The following is a 20879-nucleotide window of genomic DNA, read 5'->3' on the forward strand; positions in this document are numbered from 1 at the left end:
AAAAAATATTCTAAGGATTTTAAAGTGTTTTTAAGCAGTGCTTTTTGCTTTCATTCTTTATTTTTAGAACCTAACAAAAATCTATTCTCATAAAAAACTACTTATAGTAGTGGACATTTTAACAAGGTCTACAGAATTTTAGCCTAATTTACATTATGAAATTCTGTAGTTTTCGTTAATAAAGTATTTTCCATATTCATCCACTCATTCATTCATTCATGTAAATAAATATAAACTGAACACCTGCTTTGTGAGGCATTGTGGGAGGCACGGAGTCACAAGCTCTGTCAGAAGTCCTGTTTTGAAGCAGACAGTGGGAACAATGACTTTATGCAAGTGAGTATAACACAAGGCAAAAAGCGCTAAGTGATATAAAAGTGAAAAGAAAAAGAAAAAAAGAAAAACAACGAAAATTGGTGTGGAAATTCAAAGAGTAAAGACTTTCCTGCCAGCTGGGGAATCTGACACAGCTTCACGGGAAACGTGACATTTGATCTTAGCCTTTAAAAGGAGGCAGAAATGGAAACGTAAAGGTGGGTGGAGGCACACGGGTGGAGGAAAGTTAGAGAATTCAATCAAAGAGGCAGGAGAAGAAAGGGCACGGATAAGCAAGCCAGAGACTGTGAAGAAGGTACAAGGTGAGTTGAGAATAATGCCCAACAAGGACCCGTGTCCTTTAACCTCTGGCCTTCTTTGTGTCTAATACAGGGAGCCAGGCAAGGGTTAGCCACAAAAACAAACAGGAGGATGTTCAAAGGTTCAGGAAATCTTCAAAGCTCACAGTATAACCTCTCCTTATTGGCCACCAGAGAACGGATTTGCTAAGCTTAAACAATTCTCCCCATTTTCCCAATAAACATACCGGCCAACCAACGCCAGAGCACAGGAGCACAGGGGCGAGTGGACCTCCCTCCAGCACAGGCCTCTCTGGCTTCCACTTGGCGAGTTTCATACTGACCAGGATCTGGCTGTACTTGTTCCTAAAACATCTGTACCGCTTGGACTCCTTACTGTAATTATAGAATTTGGTTAAATACTAAGGACAGCGGTAAGATGAAAAATAATTATTTCTATAAGAGCTAAGCTGGATGCTTTGCAAAGAATTAGAAACAAGGAGTCACAAATTGCTGTTGAATCTGGTGTGGTGAGTCAACTACAAAAGAAAGTCAGAAATAATAGAAATCTGGAAGAATTCTTGGATAAAATGGTAAAGAAAAATCTGGAAGAGGTTGAGGTTTAGATCGCTTAGTAAGTGTCTTAGTTTTTGCTCCACTTCCAGAAACTGAAATTGGAAATTGTCCAGAGATGTGATTTATGCCCCAAAAAACACAACATCAGTGAAGGAACTACCTTCAAAAAAGGCCTCAGCCCTTATTAAGAGACTGGGTAATGAACACATATTTACATATTTGAAATAAATGGTAAAAGTACATATATTTTTAAATTTTCCAATTAATTTTTTGATTAATTAAACTATCATTGAGAATGCTGGCGACTGCTCAGACCAACTACTCCGTCTTCACAGCCATAGTTCTCTGTGATAAGCAGGTGGGTTCTGACAACTGAAGGCTTTCATGTCATGGGGATAAACCCACACCAGGAAGTGATCTTACTTTATTCTCTGACAGTACTACTTCCAGTTCTAAACGCAACTAGACTTAATCACAAAGTCTAAACGCAGATCGAATAAATTCAATAAGCATCTAACCTCTTACTTTTAATTTGGGAACATAATACTTTAACTTCTGGCTGTACCATGTCTTTCTCTTAAATCAGCTAGAACGCTGGCCAGTGGGGCAGGGACTGGTGGTTGCGTAACGGAACCCCTTGCTCCTTCCTGCCCGGCAGAGGCCTGTGGCACTAAACGTGCAGCGAGCCCCGCTGAAGGGCTACAGCCCTCGCTTCCCTTGTAGTCAGTCAACACACTGTTCTCTCCAAGGACCTAAGGGCAAGTTGTGAGACCGCTCTTTTGGGAAGCCTCCTGAAAGGGGCAATAGGCAGCTGGGGGAGTTCTCTTCCTTCCAGATGCCCACGTGGTAACTTGTTGAAGGAAGAATGCATCAAAGAAGGATGGGCACTTGAGCCCCCGAGGACACTGTCAGCCAAGGACGGCACCCCACCCCGGGGTGGTGGTGGGGAGCTTGCCGGCTGTGGAAAAAAACAAAAAACAGAAAAAGAAACTCTTCTCTCACTGAAGCCATTATTATTTTGGACTTTCTACTCTGCAATCATGGCTTTTCCTAACAGATATAAGAGGTAAATTTTTATAAGAGCTATCATATCCATAAACTGATTCTTTGCGATCCCATCTTTACAAATATCACCAGAAAACGATTAAAAATAGTTTTCCACTTTATAATCTGTCTCTTCCCAGGGTAAGCCAAGGGAAGAATGTTCTAACAGAGTATCTGAGGAAGTCATGTTTCCAGAACTGCAAGCAATCTGCTACCAGAACGCCAAGCATTGCTGCCCAGATGAACGAACCAAATGGGACGCAGACGCTCCAAAGGCACGGCTGCGGGCACGGGTGAAGCCACTGGGAAAGAGACGTTATTGGAAAAGAAGAAATGCATGAAAGAATTTGTCCCTTGGAGTCTACATTAAAACACATACATTCCTCTTGGCTTGAAATTAGTTAAAAAGAAATTTATTGAATGTTACCACATGGATCTTTTATGAAACACCATTTTAAAAAAAGCAGATTTTTTTTCTGAAGCAGATTTCCCAAATGCAGAAGGAGCAAATAAAACGCAAAGGTGAACGTTGTTGGGAACAGTTAAAACAGGATCATGCCGAGCCCCTCGTGTCTCGGTGCCAAACCTCAGAACCCCAGGTCTTGGCATGGTCTTCCGAACATCCTGAGCCTATGTATGAGACCTGTTACCTGAGTTTTATAAGGAATTTCCTGTGAGGAATAACTTCTGACTTAAGAAAAATAAGCTCTAAGTTCCCCAAAACTAAGTTTCCTAATTCACAGAAACAATGGCTTTTTATCATCCATTCCCCTAACTTCCTGGATCACACAGCTCAACAACAGGTGGCAAGAGGAAAAGGTCTGCTCCCAAACTGATGGATTCTGTAAGCTAAGACTTTCTTTCGGCTGCTAAGGTTATAATTTCTTGTATTTTCCATTTTCACAATTCAAACGGAGAAAGAGCAATATTTCACCAACTGACATTCAATCAAGACAACCTGATGAGCCGAAGAAGAAAAAGCATCAGGTCACCCAGGTGTATTTAGCACCTCTATGCAGTGCTTTGCAAGACTTAGACGACTTGCTCCATGTCTGTGCCTTTAGCGACCTCAGGACTGTGGACGTGCGCCTCCACCAGAAACGGATGATCTTTTTGGAATGTGGGAGCCTTAGTTCTGACAACAAAACTCACTTTCCAGCACATCCCCCTCCCCAAAGGGAGAGAAGCATTGCAAGGACACAAAAGAGTTAATGTTTTAATGAAAGAGATACATTTCTGAGACTGTAAGAATAATCAATCACTGATAACATCTAAGAGACAATCAGCTATGTACCAGGTACACAGAGAAGACTGAGCACTCAATCCTCTCCCCAACTTTACAAGGTGGGTATACTTAGCGGAAGAAATGGCCTGGAGGCTGTCCCAGGTCCCTGCAGCTGTGCAGGGTGAGGCCAGGGCTGGCCCCAGGTCCATATGACTCCAGAGCCCTATGCCCTTAACCACTTTGCCACGTTCCCCGAAAGAACTGTGGGCACACCTCGTAGGGCAGGAACAGGAATGCCAATCATTATTCTTACTCATCAACCTGCCAAATTTGAGAAACATCATGAGTCAAGCAGCAGATCTCAGGAAATGGGGGGTAGACAAGGTGCAGCCACAAAGACTAATGATGGAAAATATACTCATCATCTGTAGTAATTTAACACTACAAAGGAAAATTGGCGACCTGCAGTTAAACGGTCAAATTCTATTTTTCACTCTATTATTTACAGAATACCAAAGAAAAGTACATCCAGTTATTCACTTCCGAAAGCGATTTTAGGAAGAGTGGGGAAAGGCTCCAACTAGGTCAGCTAATTATTCTACTTGTTTCCTCTGTTTTCAAAACCAGGGGCTGCCTCGTCCCCCAGACTGCTCAAGGCCTTAAATACAGACGCCTTAGGATCAATGTCTGCCTGCCCTGGTTAACACGGCACAGTCTTCGAGCTCATTCTTAGCAGAGACACACACTAACGCAACCAACCAAAGAGGCCAGGAAATGGGACATCTGCAGACCGTAAGGCATGAATTAGTTCCCTACACCTGCTTTCTGGACCTCTGCCTAAACTAGGGGTGTGTGAAAGAGAGAACACTTGACTAGCATTCCAGAGACCCAGATTCAAGTTCTGACTTCCTCACTAAGTAATCGAGTGCTGTTAAGCCAGTTTCATGTTCTAGGCAGTTTTCTGTAAAGTCAGGGGATTAATCAGTGCTTCTCCAATTGTGGTGAGCGTAAAGATCACCTGGCGAGTTTGCTAACAATTCTAGACACAGGCCTAAGGCTATGCTTCAGTGGGCCCAGGAATCTGCATTTCAGCAAGCATCCCAGGGGATCCTGATGCTGGTGGGTCCCCAAGGTAGTGCCACGGCAGCTGCTGAAACAGCGGGCCGGTCACCTCAAGGGTCTTCTGCTTACCAGCTTCCTCACTGGTTGGCTGGACACGACGCAGGGCCCGGGAACACCATGTGCCCCTGGGGTTCACACCCCAGACATGTTCTCCTGAAGCCACGACCTCTCCCCCTCTTTCCAGGGCTCCTGGGCTTCAGCAGGTAACATCCCTGCTGGGTTACAAATCCCCCTGTAGTACTACCTTGAACTGCTAGGGAACATAATCAATTACAATTCTCTCCGATTCCAAAGGCCTGAGGCAAAGCAAACTCTGAGATGTGAATCAGTCAATCAATGAACCATAAAGGAAGTGATCATTTACCAGAGAGACCCAAGTTTTGTAGAAAAATGTAAGTTATCCATAAGATCCAAACACAAAGGCGGGGATTTCAATGAGAAAAAAAGGCAGCAGAGCACAGTGGTTAAAACCCTGAGGCCTGTCAGCAGTTATCCTGGGTTCCAACCTCAACTTCCCTCTTCATCACCCACAAACAGATCACCTAGCCACTGCGTTCACTCACCTCTAACATAGGTGCAACGGTAGTATTTTAGAGAAAGACAGATTAAATAATAAACGTTCGGAGAATAGTGCCTGTGACACAGAAAGAGCTCTTTAAATGGAAGTTACAGAGAAATCCGTTCTATCATTCATCAATGAGGGCTTAAAGGTAATACCAAGAAAATGACATAGAATATAAGAAACCAGGAAAAAAGGAAGAAACAATTCCTAAGATTCCTGCTCTTAGAATTTTTCAGAATATTGGCATGTCCATTGCTTCAAATTAATTTGGGCTATCCAGAAACTTCTGAACTTCCTAGATCTATTTTTCAGATCTCTAATGAATAACTTTCAGAAACTACAAATTTATCTGCTTCTATTTCAGCATTTAACATATATTTTGTCCCCATGCTTCTAGCGTAAATAACATCACATGGCCTATTTTATTAATGATAGCAATTTGCTAACAGTACTTAAATAAAAAAGGCTTTTTTTCTTTTTCTTGTTAACCATAATTTAATTAGAAAATTTTTTCCTAAATAATGTGTATATATGTGTGTGGTGTATGTGTGTGTATATGCAAGATCTTAGTTCCCCGATGAGGGACTGAACCTGGGCCACAGCAGTGAAAGCGCCGAGCCCTAACCACTGGACCGCCAGGGAACTCCCAATCTTAAGTTCCGAGTTCAGAACTACATGTTAGTTAAGAGTTATGTGAGGAGGCCGTGACAGAGTTGTTCCTGCTAGATTTTTCACATTCCTGTTCTTCATGATGTTCTGAGCTGAGACAGAATTTGAACCCGGGCCATGGTACATGACCATAAACACTATTTCTTCCTTTTTTATTACACAACATTTCAGAGGTTGAAAGGTGAAAATAATAAAATATAACACATTTATAAATCATATGGAAAGGAATTACTATCACTAAAAATTGCAAAAAGAAGCTACTCACAAAATTATACACGTTTACTACAAATATTCCTTCACTGATGTGTATGCTTTGAAAAATAAGGATTTGTATTGGTGAGCCAAACTTCATGTAAAAATTTTTTTAAAAAAGGAAATCAGAACACAATGTCTTCTTTCCATGCCTAAAATTTATATTCATGAGACTGATAAAAGCCTGTAAGCAGCAATTATTAGTCAATTTTCAGTTGCTAAAAATATTTTATTTTATTAAATAACTGATAAATAGGATTTTTACAAAACACATTGCATAGAAAAAAAAATGTTTGTGTTCCCAGGACTCTCTATGCCCTTTGATGCAGAGGCTTAGCACGTCTTCAGGGACAGGTCTACACACAACTTGCTTCAAGGTTGGCTCACCTGTCCGGTGGCCGCTGGCTTCGCAAAGCATCTCAGAGCACTCACGAAGAGTTAAGTTGCTGCACAAGGTTTTCAAGACATTTCAAATAATAGGCATTTAGAGGGGTTTCTTCTGAGTTTAAGAAAGCTGAGATAGAAAAATTAGAGCACAGAAGAGCAATTTATTAAACTTCAGCACTGCACTGAACAGTAGACACACACACAAACACACGTGAATAGGATTATCTGTGACAAAGTTCTATTCCAATTCTTGATCTGCTAGCATTATAAGAATATTTTTAAATTTAATATTTAAAATATTAAACATTTTAAAAATTAAGAAGTTATGGAATTTATTTTTAATTACTGGTTTAGCCACAGAGTATAAACAAAAAGCAATATACCTCCATAATGGACACTATTACCTATGATCCCAAATGAATGCCTTGCTCTTTTTACGTACCACCCCTCCTACCACATAAATTCAAACATTCACTGCCTCTAGAAACTCATGGTCATAGCTAGAAACAAACCAAAGGTGGGGGGGGGAACCCAAAACCAAACCACTTACAAAAAATTACGCTATAAAAACACAAATTAATAACCAACAGACACAGAATAGTACAGGAAAGACACAGTTCAGTATCTTAGCGGAAAAAAGGTTTAGAGAATAATGCTCATTGAAAACCGGTATCACTTAAAATGAAAAATGCACTTTGAGAGGAAAACGCTGCCTCACATCACAGGACCGAGTGGATGCAGGGGCAATGGGATCTATTCTTGGAAGACTGTAATTCAACTCCCTGACGTTAGAGCAACATTTTCTGTTCAAGGTCAATTCTAATTGGGCCTGGTTCTTATCACGTAAGAACACACTTTAGCACAGTGGTAGCCACTGGCAAAAAGAAATTTGATACAAAAAAATGAGTTGGAGAAAGATCACTGACATGTCTTAAGAAAATACTGTATCTCAAACATTCATCTATTAGAACATTTTATTATTTTAAAAAATGTTACAATGAAAAACATGGACCAAATATTGGCACACTTTGCAATGCTTCAACATAGAAGCTCCTCAAACATCAGTGTAAAACATCAGTGTAGAAAACTGCCATTTTGCTGTGAACTGTCCAAATATATCATTAATCAGAGAATTCAGTGAACAGCTTCCAAGTTTAACTATAATCTCTTTAACAATAAAACTTACTTTTCTTTGCTGTGGAATATGCTTCATCCACTCTTCTTTTTACTGATGGATTTTTCAAAGTTGTTTTTGCCTAGGATAATATAGAGCAATCCATCAATTAGATTTATTCCCATGTGTTTAAGAATCAGGATAGCACAATACTAAGTCTGCGCTTGTTGACTGCAGTATTAAACTGGATACTACAGAAGAGAATGATGTAGCTGGAGATTCTACACTAGTCCATCCCGCTGTGCCACCGCCCACGTCCTTCCCTATCTGACTTGATTCTTACTCTACTGTCCCATGTTCTTCCTTCCCTCCCCTTTTCCCCCTTCTCCCCTGATCTTAATTTGCTATTTTAAACTATGCCATTCCAGTTTCAGTATTTAATTATTTCCTTAAACATCAGATTTCAGATCAAGGGTACGCAATATTAGCAGTCGGTCAGTTGGTCAACAAGTACTTACTGAGCGACTCCAAAGTGCACAACCCTGTGCTGAGCCCTGGGGGTACAGGGGTGACAGTGACAAGAGCGGCCTCTGTCCTCACGAGTGCTGACACCAGCCAGCGCGCACCAGGGACGGCCAGCTGCGTGAGCACCGTTCGGGGATGGCCATCTGTCCTAACACCGTCAGCTGGCCACTACTCAGCCACCAGGTACACACAGGTATTTCCCTCAGGAGTGAGACGTCTGCCATCAAAGGGAAGACCAGAGGCCAGAGAGAGCAGGTGCGAGTCCCACCTGCCGGCCGTTCCCCTGGGGCCGGCCCTCTGCCGCAGCCTTACAAGGACTGAGCTGACTGCAAAGTTCAGTGACGACGCGTCCTAGAGAAAGGCGAATCCCGCAGCTGGATAAAACTTCATCGTTCGGCCTGATTTCAAGATGAATTTTTCCTTGACCCGTCTTTTAGAAGAAACAGTTCATACTAGCATTGTACCAATATGGCAAATCAAGTTATATTAACAGGGAGAATTCACTCAAGAGAGAAACACTTGGAACTGAGACACCTCCTTTTGAAATGATTACATGAAAGATTTTGACAGATCGTTTACTAATGGTTTGAATGCACAAAGGCAACACTATCTTTGACTTTGATTTTTTCCTTGCTGACAGTCCTCTGACGTCCCGAGAGCCTTGGTGTTTGCCCCCTAGGGACAACAACGATTTTAAAAACTGACCTTTTGGTAATTGTGAATCAGAGCCCAAAGCGCAGCTGCTCCAATCCTCTGAGCATTTTGATTCTCACTTTCCAGACAGGCAGCTAGCACACTAATGACTTTTTCTAATAATAAGCACATTAAAAAAAAAAAGTTCAGTCCCAGACAATACATTGTATTCATATCTTAGACTGGTCAGATAACCCCTTTTTACCCACCAAATACAAAGTTGGCAAAAGCAATCTTTTATAACATGTGGTATGTGGGAGAACCACCTCGAAACAAATTGTTTTCACAGCAGGCACAGAACTGTCAGGGAAGCCACGGCTGCTTAACTTTTTCGGCCCTAATTCAACAAAGGCGCATTCATTTAAAGACAACGATAGAGCAGAAGTAAGCCATTACACAATGGGTTTAGCAATGAGCCGTTCAATCATATCTCACATTTTCACATGCAGGAAAATAGGACTTGCTCTTATGATAAATTATAAAGACATTACACAAACATATCAATAGCATGGGCTACTATATAAAACAATAATCAAGAAATACCATATTAGCTAAGCCTTTTAAAAAAGGACTAAACATTTCAAAGGCCTGTGTGTGTGTGTGTGAGAGAGAGAGAGAGAGGTGGGGGGGGGAATGTTGTTTAAAGGCGTAACAACACACAAGATACACCCCCTCTGTGCAAGGCTGGCCGGAGTATGAAATCAAGACTTACGAATTCTCTGCAGCAGCCTACTCATTTTAAAGTAGAGATGTCTAGCCCCAAGGAGATCGTACAACTGTTTCAGAACAATACATGAACCTATTTTACTACTTAACCGTATGTATCATTAAATTCTATCAAATTATTTTCCCTCTAAAATGTGTGATTTTAAAAACGTGTTGCCTTCTTAGGGGTGAAACACTTGTTATTGGGAACTCTCTCTCTGCATTATCCCCACCTCAGTGAATGCACCTAATGAAACTGTAACCTAGCTGGGGGCAGAGTCTGTGTGTCTGCTCACTGGTGAATATTCACATTGCAAGTTTATTGCAGGGTCTCAATAAATACTAGCTGGATGAAAGATTCCATAACTAAAGCAGACAAAAATGATTTTAAGTGATTTTATTTAGCATTTTTAAAGAAATTTTAAGGAATTTAAAATCTTTTACAGAAAAAAAAGAAAGGCGGCTCCACAAAGTGAGCTCTGTGCAGCAGGGACAGACCGCGCGGAAGTGAGGTGTGGGCGCTGCGACTCTCTGCCGACCGCCCCCTCCTGCCTCACCACCGGCTCTGCGCTCCCCGCCACCTCTGTGTCATAACCGACCCAGAGCCAGCCTCTATACCACAGCTACCTGATGCAATCCATCACGGGAGGTGACGGGTGGCAGCCGGCACTCTTAGGGACCATCATCAAATGCAGGGTGATTTCTGTGTTCTCCATCTGAGGATCATCCAGGGATGTTTCCACACTTTTTATCAGACACTCAGAACATATACCCCATGATCTCAATGAGTTTACAGAACTCCTTCAACCAGTTACTATCTCTTAAAATTTTTAATAAAGTACATACATAGGTCACTAAATGTAATGTCCCCTCTGATAATGCAAGCGGATCAATTTTTTAAAAAAGCACATTTTATTGTGGAATATAACACGTACACAAAAAAAGCATGTAAAACATTTTCAAGTTTAACAAATAGGTATGAACTGAACTCGCACAGAAACATAGAAATAACCTCCAGAGAACAGACGTGGATTTATTTTTATTTGTCTGCTCGGAATTATCTGAGTCTCCTGAATCTATGGATTCGTGTCTGACGAAAACAGTCCTTAACGTGCTTGGCTGTCATCGCTGACATTTCCTCTCTTCTCTCCTTCGAGGACTTCAATTAAACATGCAGTTAGACTGTCCCAATGTATCTGCTATGTCACTTACCTTTTTTTTTTTTAACCCTTTATTCTTTTAATCTTTTCTCACCTTTTTTAGCTATCTGTGCTGCATTCTGGATATTGTTTTTCTGATCTATCTTCTAATGCCTAACTTTTCTCCTCCATTGCACCTAACTTGCTGCCAGACATGTATACTGAGTTTTTAATTTTGGCTATTGAAGTTCTAGAATAGTCCTGTCTAATAGCACTTCCTACAATGATGGAAATATTTATATGTATGTGCTCTAATAAGATAGCCAACAGCCACATGTAGCTAGTGTGACTAACAAACTGAATATCTTAATTTACATTTAAACACCTATAAGTGGCTAACTGATTATCATACTCAACAGTGAAGCTCTGCTTGGTTCTTTTTCCAAATCTTTCAATTTTTCAGTCTCCTATTCCCAGCAAATACTTTCAAGCTTGTCATTTATTTATCTAAATATTGTATAAATAAAGTCATTTCAAACCTGTGTTTTATGATTCCAACATCTGAAATCTAGGTAGATAAGTTGGTATTCTTCCCCCTGCTGTTTCTCACTCATGTTGCCATTTTTCCTGACAAGCTTGGTCACCTTTAACTGTATACTGGCTGATGCTTTTGAAAAATTATTTGTGGAGTTTCCCTGAGGCCTAGTACAAACTTGTCCTCCATCCATCAGAGGGCAGTTTGCTTCTGCTCAGCCCCCAGCGGCACTGCCAATCGAGGATCAGCTCCGACCAAGGTCATGGGCCACTTGTCTATGTGTCTCTGGGGTGCAGAGCTGTGAGGGGCAGTCTGTGGTGCCCATTCTCACACTTGTTTTTCTTTTCTTTCTAGTCGCCTGCATGAGGTTCGGGGCACCAATTTAATTCCGATTCATCCTTTTCTAAGAGGTTAGTTCTTTGGGATTCCAGCTCAATACCTGCAGGATGGTCCATAAGACTCCAGAGATTCCCGGCATCTGTCCCCTCCCCTCTTGGCACTCCTGGACAAAAGCCCAAGCACACAAAGCTGGCAAATGTCCTGGGAGCTAAAGAGCCTTCTACAAACTTCCTACCTCTCTGGGCACAGACTTTCAATCAAAACTGGCCTAGAAGTTTCCCACTATGTTTTCAGTTCTTTGATTTTTTAAGGTGAATTTTAATATATTTTATCTAGCATGTTTTTGTTGTTTTCAGAGAGGAGACCTACCCTGACATGACCAGAAACAAGGAGTACTCTGGATCTGTTTAAACAACAAAGTCAAGCCCCACTGCCCACTCCACTCCTGGCCATCTAAACTGGATGTTTGGGTGCTACTATCAGAGTCACGCAGCCTTGCTGGGAAGACTTTCAAGCTGCCTGACCCTGCCAAGCGTTCCCTCTGGATCCCCAAGTGGAGACAGAGGCAGTGCCTGCGACACGTCCATGTAGAAACTGCACAGTTGCTGCTTCCTACCCTGCCTTGAAGGCCCCTGATCTCACATCTGTGGGGCTGGGGAAAGCTCCTTCTTGAAGCTAATGAAGGAGAGAGCACATTGCTGATACAAGGAAATGTTTAAAAATAAATCCTGAGCGATCCAGCCTTTTGGCTCTCTGAGCAGCACCCTGGCGGTCAGCAATAACAAGCGTCTTACGAAAGGCAGCAAAAAGGGAGCCAAGAAGAAAGTGGTCGACCAATTTCCTAAGAAAGATTGGTATGATGTGAAAGTACCAGCTATGTTCAATATAAGAAATATTGGGAAAACACTGGTCACGAGAACTCAAGGAACCAAAATCACATCTGATGGCCTCAAGGGTCGTGTTTTTGAAGTGATCCCCGCTGATCTGCAGAATGATGAAGCTGCATTTAGAAAATTCAAGCTAATCACCGAGGACGTTCAGGGCAAAAACTGCCTGACTAATCTCCGTGGCATGGACCTTACGCGTGACAAAATGTGCTCCAGGGTCAAAAAATGGCAGACCATGACTGAAGCTCACGTGGATGTCAAGACTACCGATGGTTATTTGCTTCGTCTATTCTGTGTGGGTTTTACTAAAAAATGCAACAATCAGATTCGGGAAGACCTCTCATGCCCAGCACCAGCAAGTCCACCAGACCCAGAAGAAGATGATGGAAATCACAACCAGAGAAGAGCAGACAAATGACTTGAAAGAGGTGGTCAATAAATTGATTCCAGACAGCAGTGGAAAAGACACAGAAGAGGTCCATGATGACTTCGTTAGAAAAGTAAAAATGCTGAGGAAGCCCAAGTTTGAACTGGAAAAACACACGTAGCTACGTGGTGAAGGTAGCAGTCCTGGAAAAGCTACCGGGGACGAGACAGGTGCTAAAGTTGAACCAGCTGATGGATATGAGCCACCAGTCTAAGAATCTCTTTAAAATTCAGACTTTTAATGGTGACAAATAAAAGATCTTATTTGTGAAAAAAAAAACAAACCCTGAGCGATGCAGAAATGGAAAACGCAGACTTTTCCTTTAGCTCCCTAAAGCCTGACCTTTTCCCAACTCTCTCAATAATAAAATTGCAGTCAGCGGTCCCCAAAGGAACAACTTATTGTGAGGAAGGCGACTGCTAACAGGTGATGGCAGGAGGAGGGACTGGCGCCTCACACAGGCCGTCTTGCTGCCCCCTGACGCAGGGCCCTAGCGCCACCCTCACTTCACAACGTAAGGGCTGAGGGAGACACAGCGAAGGAGGATGGAAACCTGGAAACAAGTCGCTGGAGCCCCCCCAGCCCCTCCCCCATGGCGGCCACACAGCGCCAGCAGAGGGGCCACGGGAATTCATTCAGGGAAGTTAAAGGCTGGCTGAGCTTCTAAAATCTTCCCCCGCATTTCTAGCAATTCAATAATTACTATCAGAAAAACAGAATCATGACTATACACAACAGAATGTAAGCAGAATCCTTTCCACTTGGAAAACTCCGTGTTTCATAGAAAAACACCTCTAAGAAAAGATTAAGTGAAAAACATGAATGGAAAGAGAATTAATACATCTGGAGCACCTACCATGTACCATAAACAGCGCGAGGCACTTTATGTGTTAACAACTGATTTCTACCGAAGTCAAGAAAGGAGGGACCATTTTCTAGATGAAGAAAGTGGACCCGGAGAAGCCGCCCCAGGCGACGCTGAGGGAGCGCACGAGGGCCTGGCACCCGGCACCAGGTACGTGGGAGTCTAGAGCCCACCTCTCTTCTTTTCACGATAACACACCTCCTCATAAAATGTGAAATTCGCACACCCCTCAGAGAAACAGCACATGGCTGCACAAACAGATGTTTCCATTTCGCTCCTTCTGCTTCAAAGTTTGTCTGAATGCTCACCAATCCTCGCCTCCATCTGTCCCGAGATCAGAGAATGAAGCCGCTGTGAAGCTACTGTCACCAGTGCTCTTGGGTCCTGAGCCCTGCTGCCTGCTCAGTGTCGCCCTCCAGCTCACACGCCCCCTGGGCGCCCACTAGTGACGGGCGCGATTCTAGCTGCTCCGCATACACGTGAACAAAAGAGACAGAAACCTCCTGACTTGTAAGAGCTTATGTTCCGGTGCAGGCAGACGAGGAACACCTAGGTATACACTGAAAACACAGTGTAGCAGCTGGTGGTAATGCTATGGCGAAAGGTAGAGCAGGGGAAGGGGCAGAGGGTGAGAGGGCGGGGAGGCAGGAGGAAGAGGTGGGGCTCCCACGTGGGCAGGCTGGTCTGGGCAGGCCCCACGGACAGGGCAGCGCCCGCTCAAAGGCTGGAGGAGTCAGAGGACCGGCAGGAAGGACGGGAGGAGGGGCGGGAGGAGGAGGTGGGGCCCAGGCCCAGCTCGGTGCTACCTCCTGGATCCAGCCTGGCCGTCGTGCGGCGACTTGTTAGCCCGGGAGACTCAGCAGCATCTCAGGGGCGGGAATCACGCCCGATTCGATTCGTCCCTACAGCTGCGGCCTCCCACAGGGCCTCGAACGTGGCGCGTGCTGAATAAGCACCTGGCACATTATTTATAAACTATTCTGTGTTTTCACCTGAATAACCACACGTATAAATGGATGCGTGTGGTGTACGGGCAGAATACTCACCATTAGCCAGGATCTTGGGCTTATTGGCAGGGTTGAAGCAAATGTTATGAAAAATAAGAAGAGGTAGATAAGGGCTGCTCTTATGCTTGAATTTGCTCATCTCTGTAAGTAAGTCTAAACAGCCATCGAGCCTCAGGATCATTTGCTGCCCATCTTCTCCAAATGATATATTCAGGAGTAACTTCAACCAAAGAATGGTCAGATTACTGAGATGTTTATTTCCTCCTTTTGGCAATGTTAGAGACAGAAAGTTCTGTAAGAAGTTACTCTGTGGATAAATAGAGAGAATATTATTTTCCTCTTGAGTCTCTTCATTATTTTCCTAGTCCCTCAGAGATCAAGCACTAGCGCTCCTCTCTTCCCCAACTTTAGTTTCTCCTTCCTCCCAATACCTTCCAAACACTCCATCTATACTGTTTCCAGGTATAAGTGAAAAGGTTAAGGAGAACAAAATAGTACTCAAATTGTAATTCTTACTAATCCTTTCCTGATGATGGATAAAGTAACTAGTCAACTCTTAGTTATTTAGGATTGATCATTCAGTTTGGGGATTATTTCAGGCTTCTTGAGTTTTCTCTTTCTGTCTACCTTCTGGCAATTTTGCTACTCATTTAAAGCTATCCTATAGGAAAGAAAAAGAAACAAAACCTCAGTCAGTCTTGGACACCAGTTAACAACTCTGGTAGTACCAAGGACAAGTGTTTTTTAAAAAAAATCTGTGGGTACATCTTATATTCACTTTACCCCAGCTGCTCATCATTACAGATGATTTCTCGTGGCTACATGTCATTCTTGTAAACTTATAGATGAGAAAGCTCCATTACTTAACTGTAAGAGTCATTTCAACCTCCAAATAAAACCCCTTCCATAAAACCACACCAAACCCCGAACTATGTGAAAGACAATAACTTATTGCCTAGAATAATCTGTATGCAAACAAGGAAAGAAAGCATAAAAGTATTAGATCAAGAAGAAGCCCAGGACAGCATGGGAACCATAGGCATTTGGATCAGGGTGCAGAAATACAATCGCTTAACTTTCACAACTCTCCAGAATAGCTCATCTTTCTTCCTGTTTAACAATTTATTCTGGCTTATTTCTTGGGTTCCCCTACACCTAAATCAAAATTTTGGTTTGAATCTATAAAATAAGTTTGGCACTTTTATGTAAAAGGACTGAGTACAAGAACGAAACGAGCTACAGAAACATTAGCAACACCACCCAAGCAACAAGTAAACTGCAGAACTGCATCCCACTCTGCCCTGCCCTTGCCGTCACTCACATCTCTTCCCACCTCTCAGCCCAAATGACTGCTTCTTAAATTCATCCCTTGTCTTTCCCATTCAGCTAGATTCTGCCATGATCTTGGAGATCTGGAGTTGACAACAGTGATAAAATATATGATAGTACTTTAAATTGTAACTATGCTCTGGGCAGTCCTTCTTTTTGCTGGGCCTGAAGACGTTTTTAGACGATTTCCTGCATTGGGTAGAATGCAAAGAAATATGCCATGGTAGAGAGAAAACAGATGATTTTAGAATGTTAGTTGTACAACAGCATTAGCTACATTTTCTAATAACTAGAGATGAGTTACGGGAGGTGTAGCTGAAAGCGTCCAGGGCTCGTCATAACAATGAGCAGAGGAAGGCTTGGAGGATTCCTAATTAGAGCAGAGGAAAAATAACCTGACCGATCTGCACCTGAAATGGAAATCTGATGAAATGGAGTCCGATCACACTTATATCAAAATACGCTAAAGGGGACTTCCCTGGTATCACAGTGGATAGGACTGCGCGTTCCCCATGCAGGGGGCCCGGGTTCGATCCCTGGTCAGGGAACTAGACCCCCCATGCATGCCGCGACTAAGGAGCCCGCCTGCCGCCACTAAGAGCCGGCGCAACCAAATAAATAAATTTTTTTTTTTTTTTTTAAAAAAAGGAGAAAAACAAAATATGCTTAAGTGCCTTACCAAATCATAGATTGGGGGTTGAAATATCTTAGAGATCATTTTGTTTAACCTAAAATTTTTTTGAATGAAGAAACTGAAGCTTAAAAAGAATAAGCATCAGCTCAGTCACACATCAGATCCAAGATTAGCATCTATATTCCACTTGGGAATTCCTACTTTGCTTCCTACCAGCGTGCTCTCCATAAGGAAGTGGCAGAAAGCACTGCCCCTCCCCCAACAAAATCCAGTTCCGGATGACTTCACACACACACACACACACACACACACACAGCAAATACCAGCCATGTGCTGGCAAATAAACAGCTGAGGTGAGAGTAGTAGGTCCCTGATGTGCATGGCGTGAATATTCCCACCATGGCTGATTTCAAGATACCACCAAGATGTCAGCTGGCTTGCAAAATTCCTGAAAATTAACAAAAACACTCATGAACCAGCGTGAGTTAGCTCCAACATACCACTGAGAAGACCTTTGTTTAGTAAGACTGCTATTTATTTAGAGATTGCACTCAAAGTGTGTTTTTTTTTGGAGGGGGTGGTGGCTGGGGAGATGATACAATAGAGGAAAAGGAGACTCAGTTCCTATGAATGTGGTCAACTCTTGCAATTTACCTTGGCCTTCATGTAAATGAAAGGGAAGCATTCAAATTACTATGTACTAGTAAGTAACAGATAACCTGACCATATTCAAATTTTAAGGGATCTTCCAAATTAGGGATCCTGTTTATACGCACCTAAATACAGCCTAAGGGAACACGTGTATTGGGTTTGCTTAAGCCAACCGTCCCTCTTAAAGCGCCCAAGTTGAAAGCAGCAGTGGGAAGTCACGTTCTGACACAGGAGTCTCAGGGACTGAAAAGTCACCTGTGTGCCATAAAGAAGTTAGGTCTAACTTGGGGAGGGGCCATGATTTCACAAACCATTTGACAATGCAAATTGAACTAGAACTGTTACTGCTCAATTTGGTCTGTTTAAAGACCAATATATCGCTTTTATGATCTCAAATAAATGTAACACAGCTGTCTTTCTAAAACCGTCATCTTTGAGAGAGAGAAAATACAGTCCAAAAGCTAAGAAGACAAACTAAAAGGGAATGGTATGATCATATTCTAGTTTCTGTCACTTTTCATGTATCACCTATCAACAGGCTTTAAACAAAGTGAACCTCCTGATCTTTTTACAATCCTTTAAAATAAAATGCCTTAAAATCATAATAATTAATCCTAGAAACTGAGTTCTAGACCTTTCACACATGTCCTCGGTTGAAAGGATTATGTTACTGAGTCTCTTTTTTATGATAGGAAGGAGAGTTTAAGTACTTACTTTTTGAATTACCCCTTTACAGTCATGAGACAAGGCCAGGTTTGAAAGAAACATGAAAACCATCTGCTGGACTGCAGTGTTCTCGAGAGGCACCTGGGAAGCCATCTTCAGGATACACAGCATCAGGGAGCTGCCAGGGGCCCCTCGATGTGCAGCTTGAACAGGATACTGTCCGTAACTTGACCAACAGAGAGAACTGCAACCTTCAAAAACAACAGTCTATCACAACGTCGTCTCAGCGTCACGCTTTAGTTCAACAACCTGAGTGGTAAAGCATGTCTGTCTATCAAAGCACTTGGCCATTAGCCTGTGAACTGCAATAGCACTGAAGGCTAGCGCTGATATGTCTGCATCTGATCTAATGGACTGAGGGCCTAATGACCTCAATAAAGCATTTAAAAACACTGTGGTCTAATGCCTCCATTTTACAGAAGAAAAAAATGAGGAACATGATAATCCTGGGGTGGGAGGACAGGACAAATGCCACCAGCCATATACGCTAAACGACGTCTCAGGGCTCAGAGGTGTCAGTGACTTGCTCAAGGTCACACAGCTCATGAGCAGCGAGCGCCAGCAGTAGCATCAACTGGTTTTCCAGAGTCCAGCGTTTACTCAGTAAATTAAACAACCATATGGGATTTATCGAAAGAGAAAAATAATCATAAAAGAATTAGAAATGCATTTTACTGTATTGTAACGTAAGCCTAAGGTGTGATTAGCTTGTGAAAGTCCATGCAAGGAGGCCAGCTTAAGTACAACTAGATCTGAATCAAATACATTCTGTAAAATAAACTCATAAAAGGTAGGTAAACACAAATCAATAGAGTGATCTTTCCTGTATTCACACTACATAGCAGTATCCAAATACCAAGGTTTCCATTCGTTACACAAAACTATCACTAAATGATGCAGGTTTGCTTGGAAACAAACAAGACAGGAAAATAAAAAGCTTCTTCCTCAGTTAGAACCACATTCTAATATTTGCATCAACTGTAAGTACGTAAGCAACATAGATTATGGTTTCAAAGATTTATCGTAAAGTATTGGGTTGGCCAAAAGTTCGTTCGGGTTTTTCTGTAGCATCTTATGGAACAATCCCAAACTTTTTGGCCAACCCAATACATGTTTCTTTTGCTCAGTATTTTGCAACGGATTCTTTTCTTCCCCTAAGCACACCTCCCTAAACCCTAAATTAAGGAGTGAAGGGTGGGGTAAAGAAGGGTGATGTGCAGAGGCCACACTTCAGAGACGGCTGTGCCCCGCCGGTCACGCTGCAAGAAGCCGTGAGCCGGGGTGGGCAGCAGTGAGAGCAGGAGTGAGGAGGGAAAGTCAACAGCAGCGGCCTGAAAACAAGGACGCCGCCGCCCTGCAGTGCTCTCCATACACCACAGGGCCTGAGGCTCCGCTCCCGCCAGCTCACACGGCCAGAGGCACGCGGAGTGGGCGACAGGACGGGCGGCTCCAGGGTGGAGGGAGGAAAAAGCCACCCCCAGCACACAGCGGTGCCAAGATGGCTGTGAATGTTCTCAGTTCCGGTCCTTTCTCTGTCTGTCTTCTGATACTCGGAGAATCCAACTGCTACGCTGCTGACTGTTGCTGGAAGAAGCACGCAAACCTTCAACTTGCTGACTAAACCTTAAATCTGTGACCCTAAGTTTACATGGGAAACTCACACTGCCCACAGTGCCCCCCACTTCCTTCCCCTCAAACAGCTACCTCACACCTTCTCCTCTCTTCCCAAGTCACCTCCCCGCTTGCTCTGCTCTCTCTTAGTTGTTGGCCTCTAACAATGCAGGGCCCCGGGAGGCTCTCAATAAAAAGTCTGTCAAGTGCAGGAATGAAAGAGGCACCCCAACGATACCAACTGTTGCCAAGCCAACCGAACCCAGAACTACCTTTCATCATGCCAGCCTCCTGCTCTGGAATCTCTTAAAGTTTTAACCTTAACCTGTTTTTAAGGTCTTCCATCATAATTTTCACTCTCAATTTTCCTCTTAAATTCAACGTTCTGCTGCCATATAATTGCGACAGTTTCTCCCTCTCTATTCCCTGAGCTGTCTAATGACTCTTCTGTCTCATCAAACATATACTAACGTAACTGCTCGTTCTTATGATACCTATGAGAAAGCATACTTGTAACCAACATACCCTCAAATAAGTGGAAGAAACACTTCAAAATGTATATTCATTTTTCCACTTTAACAACATTACATAAGATTAGTATTGTAGTATATTTTTGAAAGGCAGCATTGGGTTCCATTTACCATTTGGAAAATTTGCAGTATAGACACAAAGCAGCTGCAGGGCAGTTTGCATCAGTGAATCATCCATCAAAAGCCAAGGCCAGAGAGCGTGCAAGACAGGGACGAGATGAGCTTCCAGGGCTGACTCCTGCAGCAGGAAGGAAACAAGGGCAGCATTAGTCTGAATAATGAAAATATAAATTAAAATCAAAGCCAGAAAACTTGTCACCAACATGAGACAAAAACTGAATTGATTTTTGTTCTGATTAGAGAAAGGAATCCTATGGACAGATTCAGCACCTTGCAACCCGGACTGCCCTGACCACAAGCCTGACCAGTCTCAGGAAGTCCCTGCAACACTGGGGTGACCAGAATATGCAGCTTAGGTCAGAAATGTAGAAAAACAGCTTCTGAACCTGTAAATTAAGCAAGACAGTGATATCTTGCAACATTAAATAAACTCTTATAAATGCTATGATATGGTTAAGAAAAGGGATTTTCTCGTTAAGGAAACATTCTGATCAATTCTGAGTTCTCCCCTCCCCCCCTCTCCCTGGGTGTATGTATATGTATCTATATCTAATATGTGTGGTTAGACAGATAGATCAGAAGTAGACTACT

At 42.8% G+C, this 20879-nt stretch overlaps 1 protein-coding gene and 1 pseudogene across 6 annotated transcripts in view; one reads left to right on the forward strand and one right to left on the reverse strand.

Moving 5' to 3' along the window:
- The window catches only part of RTTN (rotatin), a 163429-nt gene that overhangs the window by 20527 nt on the left and 122023 nt on the right, over positions 1-20879 (reverse strand). For 4 of the 6 annotated variants that reach the window (XM_059894107.1, XM_059894108.1, XM_059894104.1 and 1 more), the window contains 6 exons: positions 20280-20406; positions 18016-18218; positions 14727-14994; positions 8796-8899; positions 7638-7707; positions 6273-6578 (listed from right to left, as the gene is read on the reverse strand). In XM_059894107.1, coding sequence (XP_059750090.1) covers positions 6493-6578; positions 7638-7707; positions 8796-8899; positions 14727-14994; positions 18016-18218; positions 20280-20406 — 858 coding nt within the window. In that variant the 3' untranslated portion in view covers positions 6273-6492. Of the gene's footprint in view, positions 1-1929; positions 2149-6272; positions 6579-7637; positions 7708-8795; positions 8900-14726; positions 14995-18015; positions 18219-20279; positions 20407-20879 lie in introns of those variants that run through there. The other 2 variants (XM_059894106.1, XM_059894105.1) reach the window with 2 other exon arrangements.
- LOC132348050 (small ribosomal subunit protein eS1-like) lies at positions 9028-13029 on the forward strand (annotated as a pseudogene).

The sequence above is a fragment of the Balaenoptera ricei genome, chromosome 14, assembly GCF_028023285.1.
Source record: "Balaenoptera ricei isolate mBalRic1 chromosome 14, mBalRic1.hap2, whole genome shotgun sequence".
Taxonomy (NCBI): Eukaryota; Metazoa; Chordata; class Mammalia; order Artiodactyla; family Balaenopteridae; genus Balaenoptera; species Balaenoptera ricei.